The sequence below is a fragment of the Physella acuta genome, unplaced genomic scaffold (assembly GCF_028476545.2).
Source record: "Physella acuta isolate Inbredline_101_S28 unplaced genomic scaffold, ASM2847654v3 ptg000813l, whole genome shotgun sequence".
NCBI classification, from domain to species: domain Eukaryota; kingdom Metazoa; phylum Mollusca; class Gastropoda; family Physidae; genus Physella; species Physella acuta.
The window spans coordinates 83,439-102,444 of NW_026732331.1; the positions used below are offsets into that span (position 1 = coordinate 83,439).

The 19,006-nt window shown below is 44.5% G+C and overlaps 1 protein-coding gene across 1 annotated transcript in view; it reads left to right on the top strand.

Moving 5' to 3' along the window:
- Positions 1–19,006, top strand: part of LOC131951451 (uncharacterized) — a 61,555-nt gene that overhangs the window by 25,347 nt on the left and 17,202 nt on the right. Inside the window, exons 2-3 of the mRNA XM_059313868.1 lie at positions 3,342–4,193; positions 14,854–14,982. Coding sequence (XP_059169851.1) covers positions 3,342–4,193; positions 14,854–14,982 — 981 coding nt within the window. The remainder of the gene's footprint in view (positions 1–3,341; positions 4,194–14,853; positions 14,983–19,006) is intronic.

Here is a 19,006-nt window from a genome sequence, read left to right on the forward strand (position 1 = left end):
TATACCATAGGCCACCCACTGTAAACATGGCCATACATCTAGACCAGTCCAGGCCACCCACTGTAAACATGACCATACATCTAGACCAGTTATTGGCCACCCACTGTAAACATGGCCATACATATAGACCAGTCCAGGCCACCCACTGTAAACATGGCCATACATCTAGACCAGTTATTGGCCACCCACTGTAAACACGGCCATACATCTAGACCACTTACAGGCCACCCACTGTAAACATGGACATACATCTAGACCAGCACAGGCCACCCACTGTAAACATGGACATACATCTAGACCAGTCCAGGCCACCCACTGTAAACATGGCCATACATCTAGACCAGTTATTGGCCACCCACTGTAAACACGGCCATACATCTAGACCACTTACAGGCCACCCACTGTAAACATGGACATACATCTAGACCAGCACAGGCCACCCACTGTAAACATGGACATACATCTAGACCAGTCCAGGCCACCTACTGTAAACATGGCCATACATCTAGACCATAGGCCAGCCACTGTAAACATGGCCATACATCTAGACCACTTACAGGCCACCCACTGTAAACATGGCCATACATCTAGACCAGTCCAGGCCACCTACTGTAAACATGGCCATACATCTAGACCAGTCCAGGCCACCCACTGTAAACATGGCCATACATCTAGACCACTTACAGGCCACCTACTGTAAACATGGCCATACATCTAGACCAGTCCAGGCCACCCACTGTAAACATGGCCATACATCTAGACCACTTACAGGCCACCTACTGTAAACATGGCCATACATCTAGACCAGTCCAGGCCACCCACTGTAAACATGACCATACATCTATACCATAGGCCAGCCACTGTAAACATGGCCATACATCTAGACCACTTACAGGCCACCCACTGTAAACATGGCCATACATCTAGACCAGTCCAGGCCACCTACTGTAAACATGGCCATACATCTAGACCAGTCCAGGCCACCCACTGTAAACATGGCCATACATCTAGACCACTTACAGGCCACCTACTGTAAACATGGCCATACATCTAGACCAGTCCAGGCCACCCACTGTAAACATGGCCATACATCTAGACCACTTACAGGCCACCTACTGTAAACATGGCCATACATCTAGACCAGTCCAGGCCACCCACTGTAAACATGGCCATACATCTAGACCAGTCCAGGCCACCCACTGTAAACATGGCCATACATCTAGACCAGTACAGGCCAGCCAATATAAACCTCAAACATACGGTAAAAACCGGTTCGTTCAGTGACTCCGTGCGACTAAGTGCTGGAACAAGCCGGCAACATCCGGCAACAAACCGGCAGCAAACCGGCATGTTGGCTGCCCGGGTCCTTGTTGTATACACGGTCACGCTCTGCCCACAGTGTCAAGTGATGGGGAGGGGGGGGGGGTGGTGAAATTATTGATGACGTCAGGTGTCAAGCACTTATGTTGCACTCATTCATCACATGTTCCGCTACACACGTACACATTTGGTGTGTTAGGTGGGTCACATGACCGCGCTACGTGTGTCTGTGATTTGTGATACTCTACGTGTGATCTGTGATACATTTCCTCGTGTGACGTGTGATACTATTTTGTCACGTGATCTGCGAGGCTACTTCCTCGTGATACCAATGATACTAATACCTCGTGATACCAATGATACCATTACCTTCAAAGACCAGTGAGACTTTCTTCATACCATCACCGTCAAGTCGTCTAGGCAAGGATCAACAACCCTACCATACAAGCTAAAATAAAATCACTGATTCAAGTGTCGAATTCTAAGAAGGTAGTGTAGATTCTAAGCATTCCTCTACCCGAACAGTGGTAAGTGTTTCACCAACAAGGGTATGTCCCTTTAAGTGCGGGTCTAAAGCCTACGTAACGCCCTAAGGTATTCAGCCGTCCTTTCGTGTTCACTCATGCATGTCGAGCCTCGCCACTTGGACCGCCACCTGTGAACCGTACAATATGACGTGGACACGTCTCAAGGTCAAACTGAAGGTCAGAGAAACTGTATTTGAGTTGGAGTAATCGTTGATAAGTAACACACCCGTCTCAGACTGTGATATGTTGTGTGTTACGACGTGTTTGTATATCTGGATTTCTGTGTTATTCTGGAGTTTTAACCCGTGTGTGGATCTATAATAAGTAATTCTATATATAGATCTGTGGCCTAGCCTAGCACCAAGTGCCGATGCCATGAAGGAAAATTCCGCCCAGGTAAAAAGATCAGTGTTATATGTTCCAGTAAGTTTGTAAACATTGCGTCGTTAAGTGCTGCCTGAAGAAATGAAGACCGCCGAGATGGTTCCAGAATCGACTTCCGGTCAGACGTTGAGTCCGATGTCCAGCACATCCAGCATCACCTGCACCCAGCCGGCACCCGTGTCAAGGTCACCCAGCTCCTCGTCCTGTCAGGTCCACACCACGTGGCTGCAGACGTCTCCAGCCTCGGGTCAAGCTGATCCCTCGCTTGGTCAACTCAAAGGTCAAGCTGACCCTTCGCTGGGTCAACTCAAAGGTCAAGTTGACCCTTCGCTGGGTCAACTCAAAGGTCAAGCTGACCCTTTTCTGGGTCAACTCAATGGTCAAACTGATCCTTCGCTTGGTCAACTCCATGGTCAAGCCGACCCGTCGTTGGGTCAACACAGTGGTCAAGCTGACCCTTCTATAGTTCAACTCTACGATCTAAGTGTCTCATCTGGTCAACCAACCAAAATAAATCAAATCCCCGATCAAACAAAATCATCGCATCACCAACCCGCCCAACCAACCACATTCCAACCCAACCACGCTGACATCCAGACGGACGTGAATCTTGGAGCAGACGTTAAACCCAGAGCGACCCCACACATACCCCCGTCCGATCTGACCTCAGCGTCGTCACGTGGTACCATCTCAGCCGCCTTCAGCGCCTCAACTGTGACCAGCAAGGAGGCGTCTCTGGAGCTGCTTGTCCACGACTTGACCACCCAGCTCAGGCAGGTCGAACGGCCGCCATTTCGCCGCGCCATCAGCAACATCAACCCCACAACCGTCGCCAGCATCTCGCGATACAGGAAATCTAACAGGTAACTTCACATTGCATTAATGATATATCACATTTCATTATGTATTATTTATCTTTAAATCACACACACACATATATACAAACACTGTTTTTTTTTTATCTCCTAACATCTAAGATTATCATATTTAAACAGTAAATACATCTTCAATAGATACAAATAATTCAATCTAAATTTGGCAACTGTGGGGTGGGGGTGAGTGTGAAAATTGTTGATGTTCGCTGAGCGTCTGAAATATTTTTTCTTTTAGTTTCGACGGCGTCAACGCTCTACAGCCCAGTCACTCCCAGCAGACGAGCAACCACGTGTCTGCAGACGTACATCGCGTCCGGTTCTACATCGGCGCCTCCAAGCTCTACTCGTCTGGCCACCGGACCTCCAGGTCCAGTGACTTGTTCACCGACGACACGACTAAAGGCTTCCAGAGGTCAAGGCTGTCCAGCTTCAAAAACTTCTTCCGCGGGAACAGTAAACGAAAGAAAAGAAAATCTCTCGAGCTCAGTGAAGAAGGTTTGAAAATAGACGGCGCCATCATAAGAAAAGCGTCACCGCTGTTGTCAAGGAAACGGCCGACATCGGTTGAGAATTTGGATCCGACTGACGCGCCGGAAGAACATCACGTGATCGTGTCGCCCGGGGACACCGACGAGTCCGAGCCGGATATTGTGGACGAGCGGGTGCTGATAAAACCGCCGGTGCAAGTGTTCCGGCGGACCCAGAGCACCAAGTCCCGACACAAACCCATGCTGGAGGACGAGGATCTCGACAACCACCGCATCGCCCGGAGCGTCACGGTGGGGAATTTCCTGCCCGGGGGCCGCTCTTACCTTCACCCTCCCCTGCACGTGTCAAGGTCGTTTGGCAACTGGACCGTTGACTCTCGGGAAGACGGAGGGGAAGACTTACCCGAGGACGGGAATACCCCAACACGACGCGGACTGTTCGACCGAGGAAACAACCGCAACGGTTCCAGAAAGAGCAAGAAAGGCGGATTCCGCAAGGTCAACCTGAGGAAAACGCTGAGTCGTCTGTTTGCCAGGCGACGAAAGTCTGAGGGCGGGTTTAACCCCACCCACAGGGGATCACAGGGAGGAATCGTTGGGTATGGTCTTACACTGACGTGAGATTTCTTTTACAATCCAATTTTTTACAGCTCCCCCTCCCCCTCAATGTGCAGGTTAACTGTCGAGGCCAAAGGTCTTCAAATTGCCATTTGTTGACTTAGAAACAATTGTACTATGTTATGTAACTATACTCATGCTTGGCCCTGAATGAATGTCGGCATATAGTGGTAGTCCTCGTCCGTCCGTCCCCCCCCCCCCCCCCCACCGACTGGAGTTATTAAATGATTGACTTCTGTATGCTGAACAAAACTACTTATAGACATAATTTAGTTTCTCGAATATTTAATTATGTAACTGGTGGATTCGTCTAGTGCTAGTACAAATAGACAGTTTAGACATCACAGTCAGTGTTTCATCCAGACTTTTTTCTCCGAGGATGGGGGAGGGGGGCACTTGAAATTTTTAGAGAATGAATTAGTTAAGATCAGGTGTCGCTTATTGAATCATTCTCAGATAAACACAGGAGCTACTAATTAACTGTTTTACCTGGCCTATAACGGTAGATAGCTTTAAAAGAGATATCTCATTAATTGTATCTCACCTTCCCTAACGTATTCTTGATTATCTCCCTGTACCCGGCACTGTTTTATAAACTGGAAAAGTTATTTATAAACTAATGTGGGCTGTTCATTTATTTACAATGTGAAGTAATAAAAAACCGACGCAACAAAGTTAGATCCTATCACTCACATCAAATATGGGAACATTTAAAAAAAAAAGACTAAAAATGTTAAGATTTTTGTGGAGATGCATGTAGATTGGTGGCCAGGATTTTCTCGCAGTTGCCAGCAAGTATCCCTCCAAGCGTCCATCAGTTCGACAAATCTTGCTCCAGGTGCTGTATGATGGCGACTTGAGATACCGCCACTCCACTGCTACCCGCCACTCCAATGCTACCCGCCTCTCCCCACTTCACTGCTACCCGCCACTCTACTGCTCCCCGTCACTCTACTGCTACCTACCCCTCCACTGCTACCAGCCACTCTACTGCTACCCGCCACTCCACTGCTACCCGCCACTCCACTGCTACCCCCACTCCACTGCTACCCGCCACTCCACTGCTACCCCCCACTCCACTGCTACCCGCCACTCCAGTGCTACCAGCCACTCTACTGCTACCCGCCACTCCACTGCTACCCCCCACTCCACTGCTACCCCCCACTCCACTGTTCTCCACCCCCACTCCACTGCTACCCCCCACTCCACTGCTACCCCCACTCCACTGCTACCCGCCACTCCACCGCAACTCTACACTCCACTGCTACCCCCACTCCACTGCTCTCCGCCCCCACTCCTCTGCTACCCGCTACTCCAGTGCTACCCCCACTCCACTGTTCTCCGCCCCCCCCCACTCCACTGCTACCCGCCACTCCACTGCTACCCCCACTCCACTGTTCTCCGCCCCCCCCCCCCCCACTCTACTGCTACCCGCCACTCCACTGCTACCCCCCACTCCACTGCTACCCGCCACTTCAGTGCTACCCCCCACTCCACTGCTACCCCCCACTCCACTGCTCTCCGCCCCCACTCCACTGCTCTCCTCCCCCCACTCCACTGCTACCCGCCACTTCAGTGCTACCCCCCACTCCACTGCTACCCCCCACTCCACTGCTCTCCGCCCCCACTCCACTGCTACCCGCCACTCTACTGCTACCCCCCCCCCTCCCCTCTAGTGCTACCCGCCAATCCCCCCCCCCCCCTCCCCACTCCACGGCTACCCGCCAAATACTAGCCGCTACATTACTAGCCCCCTACTCCCACGCGACGAATATTTAAAATTACCACTAATTAACTGGATAATTAGTCTGTCGACATAGGCTTTAGCCTGCTAATTAGCCGATTAGTGCATATTCCGCCACGCTTCCAGCCGTAATCTCGGATTGTCCCGCCGAGGTGTAATGACGTGAGATCATTCTCGCCTTCGTTCTGACCCAACGATCTTTTAATCAGGTGCAAGTATCAGATGTATTACCGTAACATATGTGGTCATGCAGCAGAATGATGACGTGTCACGTCGCGTTCCTCACATTGTGTAATGATGCGGTGTCCTGTATGAGCCCCCCACCCCCTCCACCACACTTGAAGTTGGTGTGTAAATGTGACGTCACGTAGATTGTATTCTGCGATATTCATCTGATTGATTGCGCACGGTTTGAGCAGGATATTGAAGAATATGACCCGCGTTCGCACATTGTCGGAAGTTGCGCAGTTGGTGTGTCGGTGATGTCTAAACTAGCGCACACAGTTGTTCTAAAGTCGCGGTAAGTTTTTGACTGCTAAGTGCCATTATAACAAGGTCTCGTCGAGGTATCCATCTCACTCGACTCCCCCAATATATTTTTTTCCAGGTTTAGCTATCATTGTAACACGGATGTGTCTACGTTGTGTCCATTCTCTTGTCTATTGTCTCGTCTATTCTCCTGTGTCAGCTCTCTCTCAAAGCACATAGGTGTGTTGAAAACTAATTGGTGTGTGTGTCTGTCTGTCTGTCTGTGCTAAATCTTGATTTAAAAACATTTTATGTAAAATGCATCCAACTCTACCCCCACACCAACTTCTTCCTTCCCTACCTTCATCCCTCCCCACCTTAATTCCACCCACCCCTCCCCTCATCCCAACCGTCCCCACCTTCATCCCTCCCACCCCTCCCCACCTTCATCCCTCCCACCCTCACACCCCACCCCACCTTCATCCCTCCCCACCTTAATTCCACCCACCCCACCCTCATCCCTCCCACCCTTCCCCACCTTCATCCTTCCCACCCCTCTCACCCCTCCCCACGTTTGTCCCTCCCACCCCTCCCTACCGATGTTGTAAACAAAGGATTTCCCCCTTGCCTAAGGCTGTTACGTGTTTGACATACTAAACTTCAATTTACAAAGGCGGCGTGTTTTAGAAGTCGTATGTGTTCTTAAACTTCTTTTCAACGGTCAACCACTTTACATTGTATACATTTCAGTTGGCGTACAACTAGTTTACATTGTAGCAGGTATACATTATAAAAGGTGTATATTTCAGTTGGTATACATTTTAGTTGGTATACAGTTTTGTTGATATATATTCAGTTGGTCCACATTTCAGCTAGTATACATTTCAGTTTGTATAACTATATATATATATATATATATATATATATATATATATATATATATATATATATATATATATATATATATATATATATATATATATAAATTTACGTGTCATGTTAGTGGAGTCATGTTAGTGGAGTCATGTTAGTGGAGTCATGTTAGTGGAGTCATGTTAGTGGAGATGTTAGTGGAGTCATGTTAGTGGAGTCATGTTAGTGGAGTCATGTTAGTGGAGATGTTAGTGGAGTCATGTTAGTGGAGATGTTAGTGGAGTCATGTTAGTGGAGTCATGTTAGTGGAGTCATGTTAGTGGAGATGTTAGTGGAGTCATGTTAGTGGAGTCATGTTAGTGGAGTCATGTTAGTGGAGTCATGTTAGTGGAGTCATGTTAGTGGAGTCATGTTAGTGGAGTCATGTTAGTGGAGTCATGTTAGTGGAGTCATGTTAGTGGAGTCATGTTAGTGGAGTCATGTTAGTGGAGTCATGTTAGTGGAGTCATGTTAGTGGAGTCATGTTAGTGGAGTCATGTTAGTGGAGTCATGTTAGTGGAGTCATGTTAGTGGAGTCATGTTAGTGGAGATGTTAGTGGAGTCATGTTAGTGGAGTCATGTTAGTGGAGTCATGTTAGTGGAGATGTTAGTGGAGTCATGTTAGTGGAGTCATGTTAGTGGAGTCATGTTAGTGGAGATGTTAGTGGAGTCATGTTAGTGGAGTCATGTTAGTGGAGTCATGTTAGTGGAGTCATGTTAGTGGAGTCATGTTAGTGGAGTCATGTTAGTGGAGATGTTAGTGGAGTCATGTTAGTGGAGTCATGTTAGTGGAGTCATGTTAGTGGAGTCATGTTAGTGGAGTCATGTTAGTGGAGTCATGTTAGTGGAGTCATGTTAGTGGAGTCATGTTAGTGGAGTCATGTTAGTGGAGTCATGTTAGTGGAGTCATGTTAGTGGAGTCATGTTAGTGGAGATGTTAGTGGAGTCATGTTAGTGGAGATGTTAGTGGAGTCATGTTAGTGGAGTCATGTTAGTGGAGTCATGTTAGTGGAGTCATGTTAGTGGAGTCATGTTAGTGGAGTCATGTTAGTGGAGTCATGTTAGTGAAGTCATGTTAGTGGAGTCATGTTAGTGGAGATGTTAGTGGAGATGTTAGTGCAGTAATGTTAGTGGAGTCATGTTAGTGGAGATGTTAGTGCAGTAATGTTAGTGGAGTCATGTTAGTGGAGATGTTAGTGGAGATGTTAGTGCAGTAATGTTAGTTGATTACATTTTAATCAATGGGAGACCAGGAGTAAAAATAGCCATAGCGTCATCATCACCGACTCCCTCCCCTTCCCCCTCACTTCCCTCCCTTTCCTGCCCTAATTCTGCCAAACTCGATTTTTTTTCTCACCCTACCCCTCCCCAGCCCCAACTGCCCTCGGGCTTCTTAAATTGTCTTGCTTAAATTGGAGACAAATTTAACTCAACATTACCCCCCCCCCCTCCCCAATCGAGCGCCACTTAACATTCCATAAAAATAGTTTCACGCCCGTCTCCCTCACCTCACCTCAAAATATTTACCCCCCCCCCCCTTCCTCTTTTTTGTGTAGTTTATTTACCAACTCAGTGGTAATCGTCAGTGGCTTTGTCTCGTTAAGTTTCCCCGATCAAATTTTTTATTCACCTGCTTTGTTTGTTTACGTTTGGTCACTCTAAAGAAATAGAGAAACAACTGGGGGGGGGGGGGGGAAATCCCACTCACAACAAGAAAACAAGAGCAGAAAAAATGGCGGGGTGGCGAGGCTTCAAACGAGAGCCGACATCGTCTGATGTACCAGAATGGCACCCAACCGCCACGCACGCTAAGGGATTATTTTTCTTTGTTTTACAGATTTTCTTGTACACAAAACGGCTTCATGTTCGCATCAGAGGGTTCAAGAATTTGTTCCGCTTTTTCTTTGAATTAGAATTCGTTTGGCTAGTTTTTAAAAATTTGTTTGGCCAGCCATTGTGTGAGCGATCAGTGGGTGTTTTCCCTGGATTGTTTACATGGACTTGACGACACGTGCTCGGCTGGTTTTTGTTGTGTGTTCAGTGTAGCAGGATTTGCTTTCTCCAGGAATGTGATCATTTTCTTTACATCTTAACCCTCTGGCTATAAATATCTCCTAAATGGACATTGAGAAATCTAATTCGCATTTTTCCACATCTCGCTCGAGGGAAAATCATTATTTGTAATAAATATGTTGTATGCTATTTTAAAATATAAAAAAAAACAACGTAATAGTAGGATAGTTTAAGTGCTAAACTATGAGATTGAGCAAAAAGTTACTTGGAGTTTGAACTGAGTGTCACACTCTTTGATACATCTAATCATAACCCTGAAGGTATCGTGTGTGCATTAAATTGGAGCTGGCAAAATAGGTGGCGGGGCTTAAATTTTTCGCGCTCGCGCTTTCTTCATTAGTGGCGGGGCTTATCTGAAAAAGACACCTACATTGATTCCACAGAGCAATGCAGTTTTATTAAATGAAATAGAAGTCATATAGAAAACATATACTTTTAACAGTGTCCGCCTCCGTCCGCCCCCCGGAAATTTCAAGTGCCCCCCTGGAGAGAAAAGTCTGGAAGCAACACTGTTTTCATCTGTTGTCTGTATGTTCAATGTATTAAATCAGGGGAATCCCCGTGTCAGTAAACAATATCAAAATAAAACACACTGTTGTGAGTACAGTCAGGTCACGTGTGTATAGTACATCCGGTACACAACACGGTGGCTGTGGTTGTTTTGTTCACGGCCTTATTGATTAGCCGTACCCACATTTTGAAACAGTCTGTATCATCAATAGAGATATTGTTGTAAGGGCTAGATAAAAAGGCTTTGATTATGATTGTGTTTGGGTCATCTAATCGCAGCTAGATGCAATGCAAATGTTAGGGTATGAATAATTGATAGGAGACATGTTTTGTGACAATATTGGCAACACAACAAATGTGGTTTGTGGGGATGTTGATTTCCTACTGTGTGATGGTATGTGACCTAGATAGATCCCACCCTCACCCCCACACTCCTTCCCCAACCACGACAATCTTTCTGTCCATGACCTACTTACCGCCCCGCGAGTTTTTCAACTCATGTTTAAGCGAGTGAAGGGGGGGAACCGGGTGGAGACAATGTGAGTAGCTCCCCCTTACCCCGCCCGCCTTCCACACTGTATATTGTGAGTGGTGTCCTTTAAGGCTAACAAAACAAGATGTTTTCCTGCGTCGTTTTCAATCGAAGGATGATTTTTGTTTTACCTAAGAACGATGTTTTTTCCCCCTCTTGATCTGCTAACAGGAAGATCAATATTTTCCCCCTTGCTCGCGTCGAACTGACCCGTTAAATAAGATTCATTTGTTGACAGGGGCGGCGACATTTATTTTCTCGCTTCAGGGTGCGCCCCGAGCCCGTGGAATTATTTCCCTTGTCTTCTGGTCAGTGTCAAGGTCGTTATTGGCTAGACGTATGTTGGAGGCAATGTGTTCTTTGTGAGGTTTTTGTAAGGTTTTTGGATAGTGATAGTGATGCTCTAGTTTATTTTTAAAATGTGTTTTTTACTAGGATTAAAGCTACACAGAGTATTGAGGAAGTGTTGCAACAGTGCAGGTCGAGATATTGACAAATCTTGACGTTTTACACCGTAATGATTCGGAAAAACTGCAACCTTGTCGTGTGTCGATATGTATGTTTGTCTGTGTGTATGTGAACATGATAACTCGAGTGACGTTTCACTTAGGTTGACGAAATTTCTTATAGAAGTATTAGGCCTATATATAATCCGTAGGTTTCAATAAACTTTTGAGCGATTTCCGGTTACCGGAATTGGACTTATTCTCTTTGATCCTAATATATAAATCCCCACGTTCGCACATCTCTCTCTCTCTCTCTCTGTCCGCAAAATATTTTCGCCGGACATCACGTCAGAATTGGCAGCGATATATGAAGAACTTTTTACGGACTTTTGTTGAAAATAATATGTTAGATGTTTTAAATGTATAACCACAATTTTAGTTAAAGAAGAAAAATAAAAATTAAAGGCGTATTCGGATGTAGAGAAACATTATTATTTATGCAACCGGAAAAGCATTAATATGTGTGAAAAAGAACGCATAAAACTGTGACGTCACTATTGCTTATACATTAACTAATGACGTCATCTGCCGTGTTTAGAATGAAAAGAAATGAACTATTTCATTCAAATTTGATTTAGATCTACGTACACTATGAAATGTATACAATACAATTTTTCCGGCCTAAACTCATAAAATGTATTTTATGTATTTGGATTCTAGATCTAGAGATTCTAGATCTAGACTAAATCTAAATCTAAATCTACGCAATAACTAGATCTAGACGTAGACGCTAAGATCTAGATTTAGACTCTAACTTCTCTAAAATCAATTCCAAAAATAAATTTCTATATTAGGACTAAACTATTTCAAGACTTATTTATTTTATACAAAATCTTTGTTATGAACTGGCTAATTTGGGATAAAAAATTAATTTGAAAGAATAGGCATATTCGCGTAAGTTAAGATTTTAAAATACGTGTTTCACTTTCATTCTCCGTATTTTATAAGGTGCCTAAATAGCGGAGATGTTAGTGTACATTAAACCACGCAGGTGGTGCGGGTTCGAGACACAGCAAGTCAACTTGGTTAATGTAGTTTTTTTTATTATGCTCGGGCTAAACTTTAAAAAAAAATTCTTTTAGGAATCTAGATCTAGATTGTCGGGTGTCCGATAGGGCACTTCCCGGCGCCGCAGGCGCTTCAAATTTGGCATGATCTTGCCTTGGTGCGACAGAACACGGGGGCCGGTTGGCCGAAAAGTCTACGATGTGGGGGTCAAAACTGACCTCGACTGACCGGTACCTTATATGAGCTATAAATCGAAAAAAAAATGTCCACGGAGGAACCTCTTCATAACTCTTGAGGTCGTAGACCGACCTTCGGGCGAATTAATTAAGCATTCAAATTCTCAATGTTTTCGAAAGCCTAAGCGAAGCTGGGCAGCATGCCTAGTAAGTTTATAATCTTATAAAGCATATTCTTAGATCTTAGGATTTTCCGCCCTCTATGTGTTTTCTGGAAATAATGAGCTGTGTTTGCCACAGTTATAATTCTCTATAGATTAATTGTGCCGTCCTAACATACGCCTTACTTTTGGACTATAATCACCAATAACGATACCCAGATGACACACGCAATTCTAGCCCCAATTCTACATCTCTCTCCATTTCTAGCCCTAAATAAACATTTTTAAAAACCACATACCGAAACTTAACTATAAACTTAAACCTAACCTCATGGGTTTAAAAACACCTAGAACATCTGGGTACGGCTATTCGGTGAGAGGTACCACCTCTTGCATCTACAGGTTGTATGGCGTTAACAATATTAACATACCTGACATTTTTTTTGGTCGTGAATATTCATAAGCAATCAAATCCTTCAAGCGCGCCGTTACGTCATAGTGGTTAACTCTATAAAAATCTGCCGCTAGGGCTAAAATTAGGACGTAATAACCTGCCCTTGATTATTTATGGCGGCAACTAGCCAGCTGATAATGGCCCGGGGGTGACAGGGGCTGATTGATGTGCCCGGGGACCGGTGTCTACATCCAGCCATCTCGCGCTTATGTCCATAACACACGACATGCGTGAGGGCGGGTGAAAAAATTATTTCGTTTTGTTTTTATTTTATGCAAGATTGGAGTGTAAAAACATAGCCAGTTAGCGTTTTGCGATGAAACAAAAACAGTCGAGATTCAGCTGTTTTGATGCGCTGCTGTTTGGTGTCGCTGTGTGGTGAGGATTTGTTGTGGTAGCTTTAGTCGGATAGACTCAGTAGGCCTAGGTGAACAGTGGTTAGTGACTGGAAAAACTGAACGTGATTTTAAAACGGATAATTGCTGTGAAATGGTTTTAACCGGAAGTAGAACGTCGCAGGAAATCAAATTTAGTGTCCGACTTAGACGGTTCTCGTCAAACTGGAGGTAAGTCTGCGGCCGTCCATAGACTCAATGTGTGTTGGCCGTCCATGGACCAAATGTGTGTTGGCCGTCCATGGACTCAATGTGTGTTGGCCGTCCATGGACTAAATGTATGTTGGCCGTCCATGGACTAAATGTGTGTTGGCCGTCCATGGACTAAATGTGTGTTAGGGCTACAACAAGTTCATTATTTTTCTTTCATTTACGGCTTTAGCTTTTTTTTTTTTGCTATTTATTGTTTGGAAAATATTGCTGTAAAATTTAGTTGACCATCTATATATAAAACATAATTTTTAAAAAAATGTATATCTGATATGGTAGCTCTAAGTATAATCTTTGCTTTATTTTTAAGTGCGTGTAAATATTTCTGAAAACTTCAAGACTTTTTAATTGTGATTAAAGCTTTTTTTTTTTTTTGTACACCAGCGTGCCTACAATTTTACAAAATTAAAAGATTCGGGAATCCAATTATTAAAATTGCTGTCATTTAAAGTCAACGTTTTAAAATGATATCTCAAAGTTCAATCTTCCAAAACAACTTTAAAAGAGCAGTAGCTTTGGACTTAACGTGGTTAAAATATTTTTCCCCACAAAAAGAAAAAAATAAATCACTCCGCACGAACTCAAAGTAAAGGTTTTCGAGCCCTACCAACCACCCCTCCTCCATATATATATATATATATATATATATATATATATATATATATATATATATATATATATATATATATATATATATATATATATATATATATATATATATATATATATATATATATATATATATATATATATATATATATATATAATATATATATATATAATATAGGCATTTATTGCTAATTAATATTAATCAAGAAATTCCGCCAACTCATTTAAAATGTAATGCATATGAACATATACACATACACACATACAGTATAATATAATGAAGTATGGTGGTAGCTGGTTTTAATTGTTCGTGTTCACTTCTGTTTGGCCCACGGTATCAGCTGTTCTAATAATCACACTGTGCTAACGGTCTATTGTTAGATAAGCTTATTGGATCCATATGGCTAGGGTGTCTCACACATGCTTAATGATAAACTTATACACTGATACATGTTATAATAGACAGTCTAGACAATGTTGACCACAACTTTGCTATTGTCCACAGTCTAGCCAACGTTGACCATGCCCTACTCTAGCCAATGTTGACCATGACCTAGTCTAGCCAATGTTGACCATGACCTAGTCTAGCCAATGTTGACCATGACCTAGCTTAGCCAATGTTGACCATGACAGTCTAGCCAATGTTGACCATGACCTAGTCTAGCCAATGTTGACCATGACCTAGTCTAGCCAATGTTGACCATGACCTAGTCTAGCCAATGTTGACCATGACCTAGTTTAGCCAATGTTGACCATGACCTAGTCTAGCCAATGTTGACCATGACCTAGTCTAGCCAATCTTGACCATGACCTAGTCTAGCCAATGTTGACCATGACCTAGTCTAGCCAATCTTGACCTTGACCTACTATTGTCCATCCACAGACACAGTCTAGCCAGCGTTGAGCTCGGGAGCTGGGCAGCCCGAGGGTCCAGAAGGGGGTCAGCACTGCCGCCATTTTGCTCCACCATCTCCCCCACAGAGGCGTCGTCCCGCACAGAGATCTTACAAACGTGAGTGTGTGGTTTACACGTGGATGTGGCTGTGTGGTTTACACGTGCATGTGGCTGTGTGGTTTACACGTACACGGGGCTGTGTGGTTTACACGTGGATGTGGCTGTGTGGTTTACACGTGGATGTGGCTGTGTGGTTTATAAAGGCATGTGATTGTGTCTAGTACATATTTTATCAATTGTGTGTGTGTGGTCATCTGATCACGCGTGTGTGTGTGGTCATCTGATCACGTGTGTGTGGTCATCTGATCACGTGTGTGTGTGGTCATCTGATCACGTGTGTTGGTAATCTGATCACGTGTGTGTGGTAATCTGATCACGTGTGTGTGTGGTCATCTGATCACGTGTGTGTGTGGTCATCTGATCACGTGTGTGTGTGGTCATCTGATCACGTGTGTGTGGTCATCTGATCACGTGTGTCGGTAATCTGATCACGTGTGTGTGGTCATCTTATCACGTGTGTTGGTAATCTGATCACGTGTGTGTGGTCATCTGATTACGTGTGTGTGGTCATCTGATCACGTTTGTGTGTGTGGTCATCTGATCACGTGTGTGTGGTCATCTGATCACGTGTGTGTGTGTGTGGTCATCTGATCACATGTGTGTGTGGTCATCTGATCACGTGTGTGTGTGTGTGGTCATCTGATCACGTGTGTGTGGTCATCTGATCACGTGTGTGTGGTCATCTGATTACGTGTGTGTGTGGTCATCTGATTACGTGTGTGTGTGTGTGGTCATCTGATCACGTGTGTGTGGTCATCTGATCACGTTTGTGTGTGTGGTCATCTGATTACGTGTGTGTGTGTGTGGTCATCTGATCACGTGTGTGTGGTCATCTGATCACGTTTGTGTGTGTGGTCATCTGATTACGTTTGTGTGTGTGGTCATCTGATCACGTGTGTGTGTGTGGTCATCTGATCACGTGTGTGTGGTCATCTGATCACGTTTGTGTGTGTGGTCATCTGATTACGTGTGTGTGTGTGTGGTCATCTGATCACGTGTGTGTGGTCATCTGATCACGTTTGTGTGTGTGGTCATCTGATTACGTTTGTGTGTGTGGTCATCTGATCACGTGTGTGTGTGTGTGGTCATCTGATCACGTGTGTGTGGTCATCTGATCACGTTTGTGTGTGTGGTCATCTGATTACGTGTGTGTGTGCGTGGTCATCTTATCACGTGTGTGTGGTCATCTGATCACGTGTGTGTGTGGTCATCTGATCACGTGTGTGTGTGTGTGGTCATCTGATCACGTGTGTGTGGTCATCTGATCACATGTGTGTGTGCGTGGCCCTACAACAACCCAACAACAAAAAATGTTGTACAAGAAAATGTTGTAACGAGATATGGAAATACGCAATCAAAATTTGAACGGTTGCAACACGAAGTTTCATGTTTTACTTCGTGTAACGATCATTGGGGTTAACTCCCTTGAGTTTTCTCACACATGCATTATCAACACACAATTGTTTTTAGACTGGGACTATTTGATTGCATCCGCTGATAGAAAGAGATTTTAATCGTATATTAAAGGTCAAAGTTCGCGTGATAGCTTAGGTTAATATGTGGGTTAATAAATGTAAACAGTAGATGGTAAGGGGCGTGTGGTAGGACACGGTGGCTGCGATCCTGAACACGGAAACATTCAATTGTCCGGATTAACACGGACACGGACATGTCCACATTGATGTTTGATGGTCAGTTGGCGATGGGGGATCTATGGAAAGGGTAAATAACTCATTTTAGTCGTCCGCGATAGATGAATTATTTCTGATAAGTTGTCGTGTGAAGTAGGAAATTAAAATAGATGAAAGTATGTGGATAATGTAGCCATTTTTATATGTTAGCTGCTATGGCAGGAGCTGGCTCGTTTGGCATGAGGCCCGCATGCAGACGCACACACAAACAAACAAACACACGGATAGAGACACGCACGTAATGTGAACCTGTTCTCCCTGATTTTAAATTAAAACAACCCACAATGAAGCCTATATGAGGTGTCCTATGTCTCGCACAGGGAAAGCAAGTTCATTCAAGCACGATTTCCTTATTAGGCGTGCGATCCAGTACCCTAACTCTACTGTAACGATCCAGTGCCCTAACTCTACTGTAACGATCCAGTACCCTAACTCTACTGTAACGATCCAGTACCCTAACTCTACTGTAACGATCCAGTACCCTAACTCTACTGCACGATCCTGTACCCTAACTCTACTGTAACAATCCAATACCCTAACCTAACCCTAATCCCCTAAGTGACACGTGTCATCTATTCACGGCTGTCGTCTGACAGATAATCTGTGCCAGTTCCAGAAAATTCGAGCTCTGGACTAGGTGGCGCTTTGAATTATGCATGCGGCCCAAGAACAGTAACTCGTCATTCAAGAGAGGTCACAGAGGAGGGGGTGGGGTCGGGGGGGGGGGGGTGAGCACTAATGATGGCGAAAACTGAATGAGAGGACTGGAGAATAGACTAAATAGATCTTTTTAGTCAGGTCGAGGGTGGGCGGTCGGGGGGGGGGGGGGATCGACTGGGTAGTGTAGTAAGTTCATAGAAGGTCAAGGTTAGGTTCTTTAATAATAATATCCAATGTAAAATGAAATATATTGTATTGTGTGTATGTATGTATCTATGTATGTATGTATGTATAGCTATCTTCAATCTAGAGTTAGCTCCCATTTATCACGAGACCAGTCTAGTTTGTGTAAACGTCGAGTTAACAAAGAACAAGCAACAAACTACATCAAGTTTTTGAGCACTTTGTTCTTCCGTGGCTACACACACCCAACATCTACTTTCCCCTACCACCCCTAGCCATCGTTCACACCACTTTTATACATTCGACATAACGGGCAACAATAAAACAACAGGGGGTAAACTCAACTCACAAACTTCATGGGTTCAAAGCTATTTTTAGCCTAGCCTTAACACAATACGGATGAGTTGTTCAGATCACGTATTGGTAGGATATTCCGAAAATGTGCATCGATAGCAACTTAACATCACAGCTCATGTAAACCATACACATGACCCCCACCCTTAAAACCACTGTCCACTACAATACTGACCCCACCCATAAAACCCCTGTCCACTACACTACTGACCCCACCCATAAAAACCCTGTCCAATACACTACTGACCCCACCCATAAAACCCCTGTACATTACACTACTGACCCCACCCATAAAACCCCTGTCCACTACACTACTGACCCCACCCATAAAACCCCTGTCCACTACACTACTGACCCCACCCATAAAACCCCTGTCCACTACACTACTGACCCCACCCATAAAACCCCTATCCACTACACTACTGACCCCACCCATAAAAACCCTGTTCACTACACTATTGACCCCACCAAAAAAAACTATCCAATACACTACTGACCCCACCCATAAAACCCCTGTCCACTACACTACTGACCCCCCCCATAAAACCCCTATCCACTACACTACTGACCCCACCCATAAAACACCTGTCTACTACTCTACTGACCCCACCCATAAAACCCCTGTCCACTACACTACTGACCCCACCCATAAAACCCCTATCCACTACACTACTGACCCCACCCATAAAACACCTGTCTACTACTCTACTGACCCCACCCATAAAACCCCTGTCCACTACACTACTGACCCCACCCATAAAACCCCTATCCAATACACTACTGACCCCACCCATAAAACCCCTGTCCACTACACTACCGACCCCACCCATAAAACACCTGTCCACTACAATACTGACCCCACCCATAAAACCCCTGTCCACTACACTACTGACCCCACCCATAATAATAATCATTAAAAAAGTTTTAAAAAACCCACGTTTTCTGATTGAACTAAAAAGTAGAAAATAAATGCTATAGGCCCTACATCACAATAATGCAAGCGATCACTCTACTATAAGCTATCAAAAACGTGGGTCGCCGAAGTAAAAGTTATATTACTATTGATTAGATAATACTATTGACTTTTATTAGGGAGCTTGTAGAGAGTCAACAGTATTAGAAACTGTAAGAAA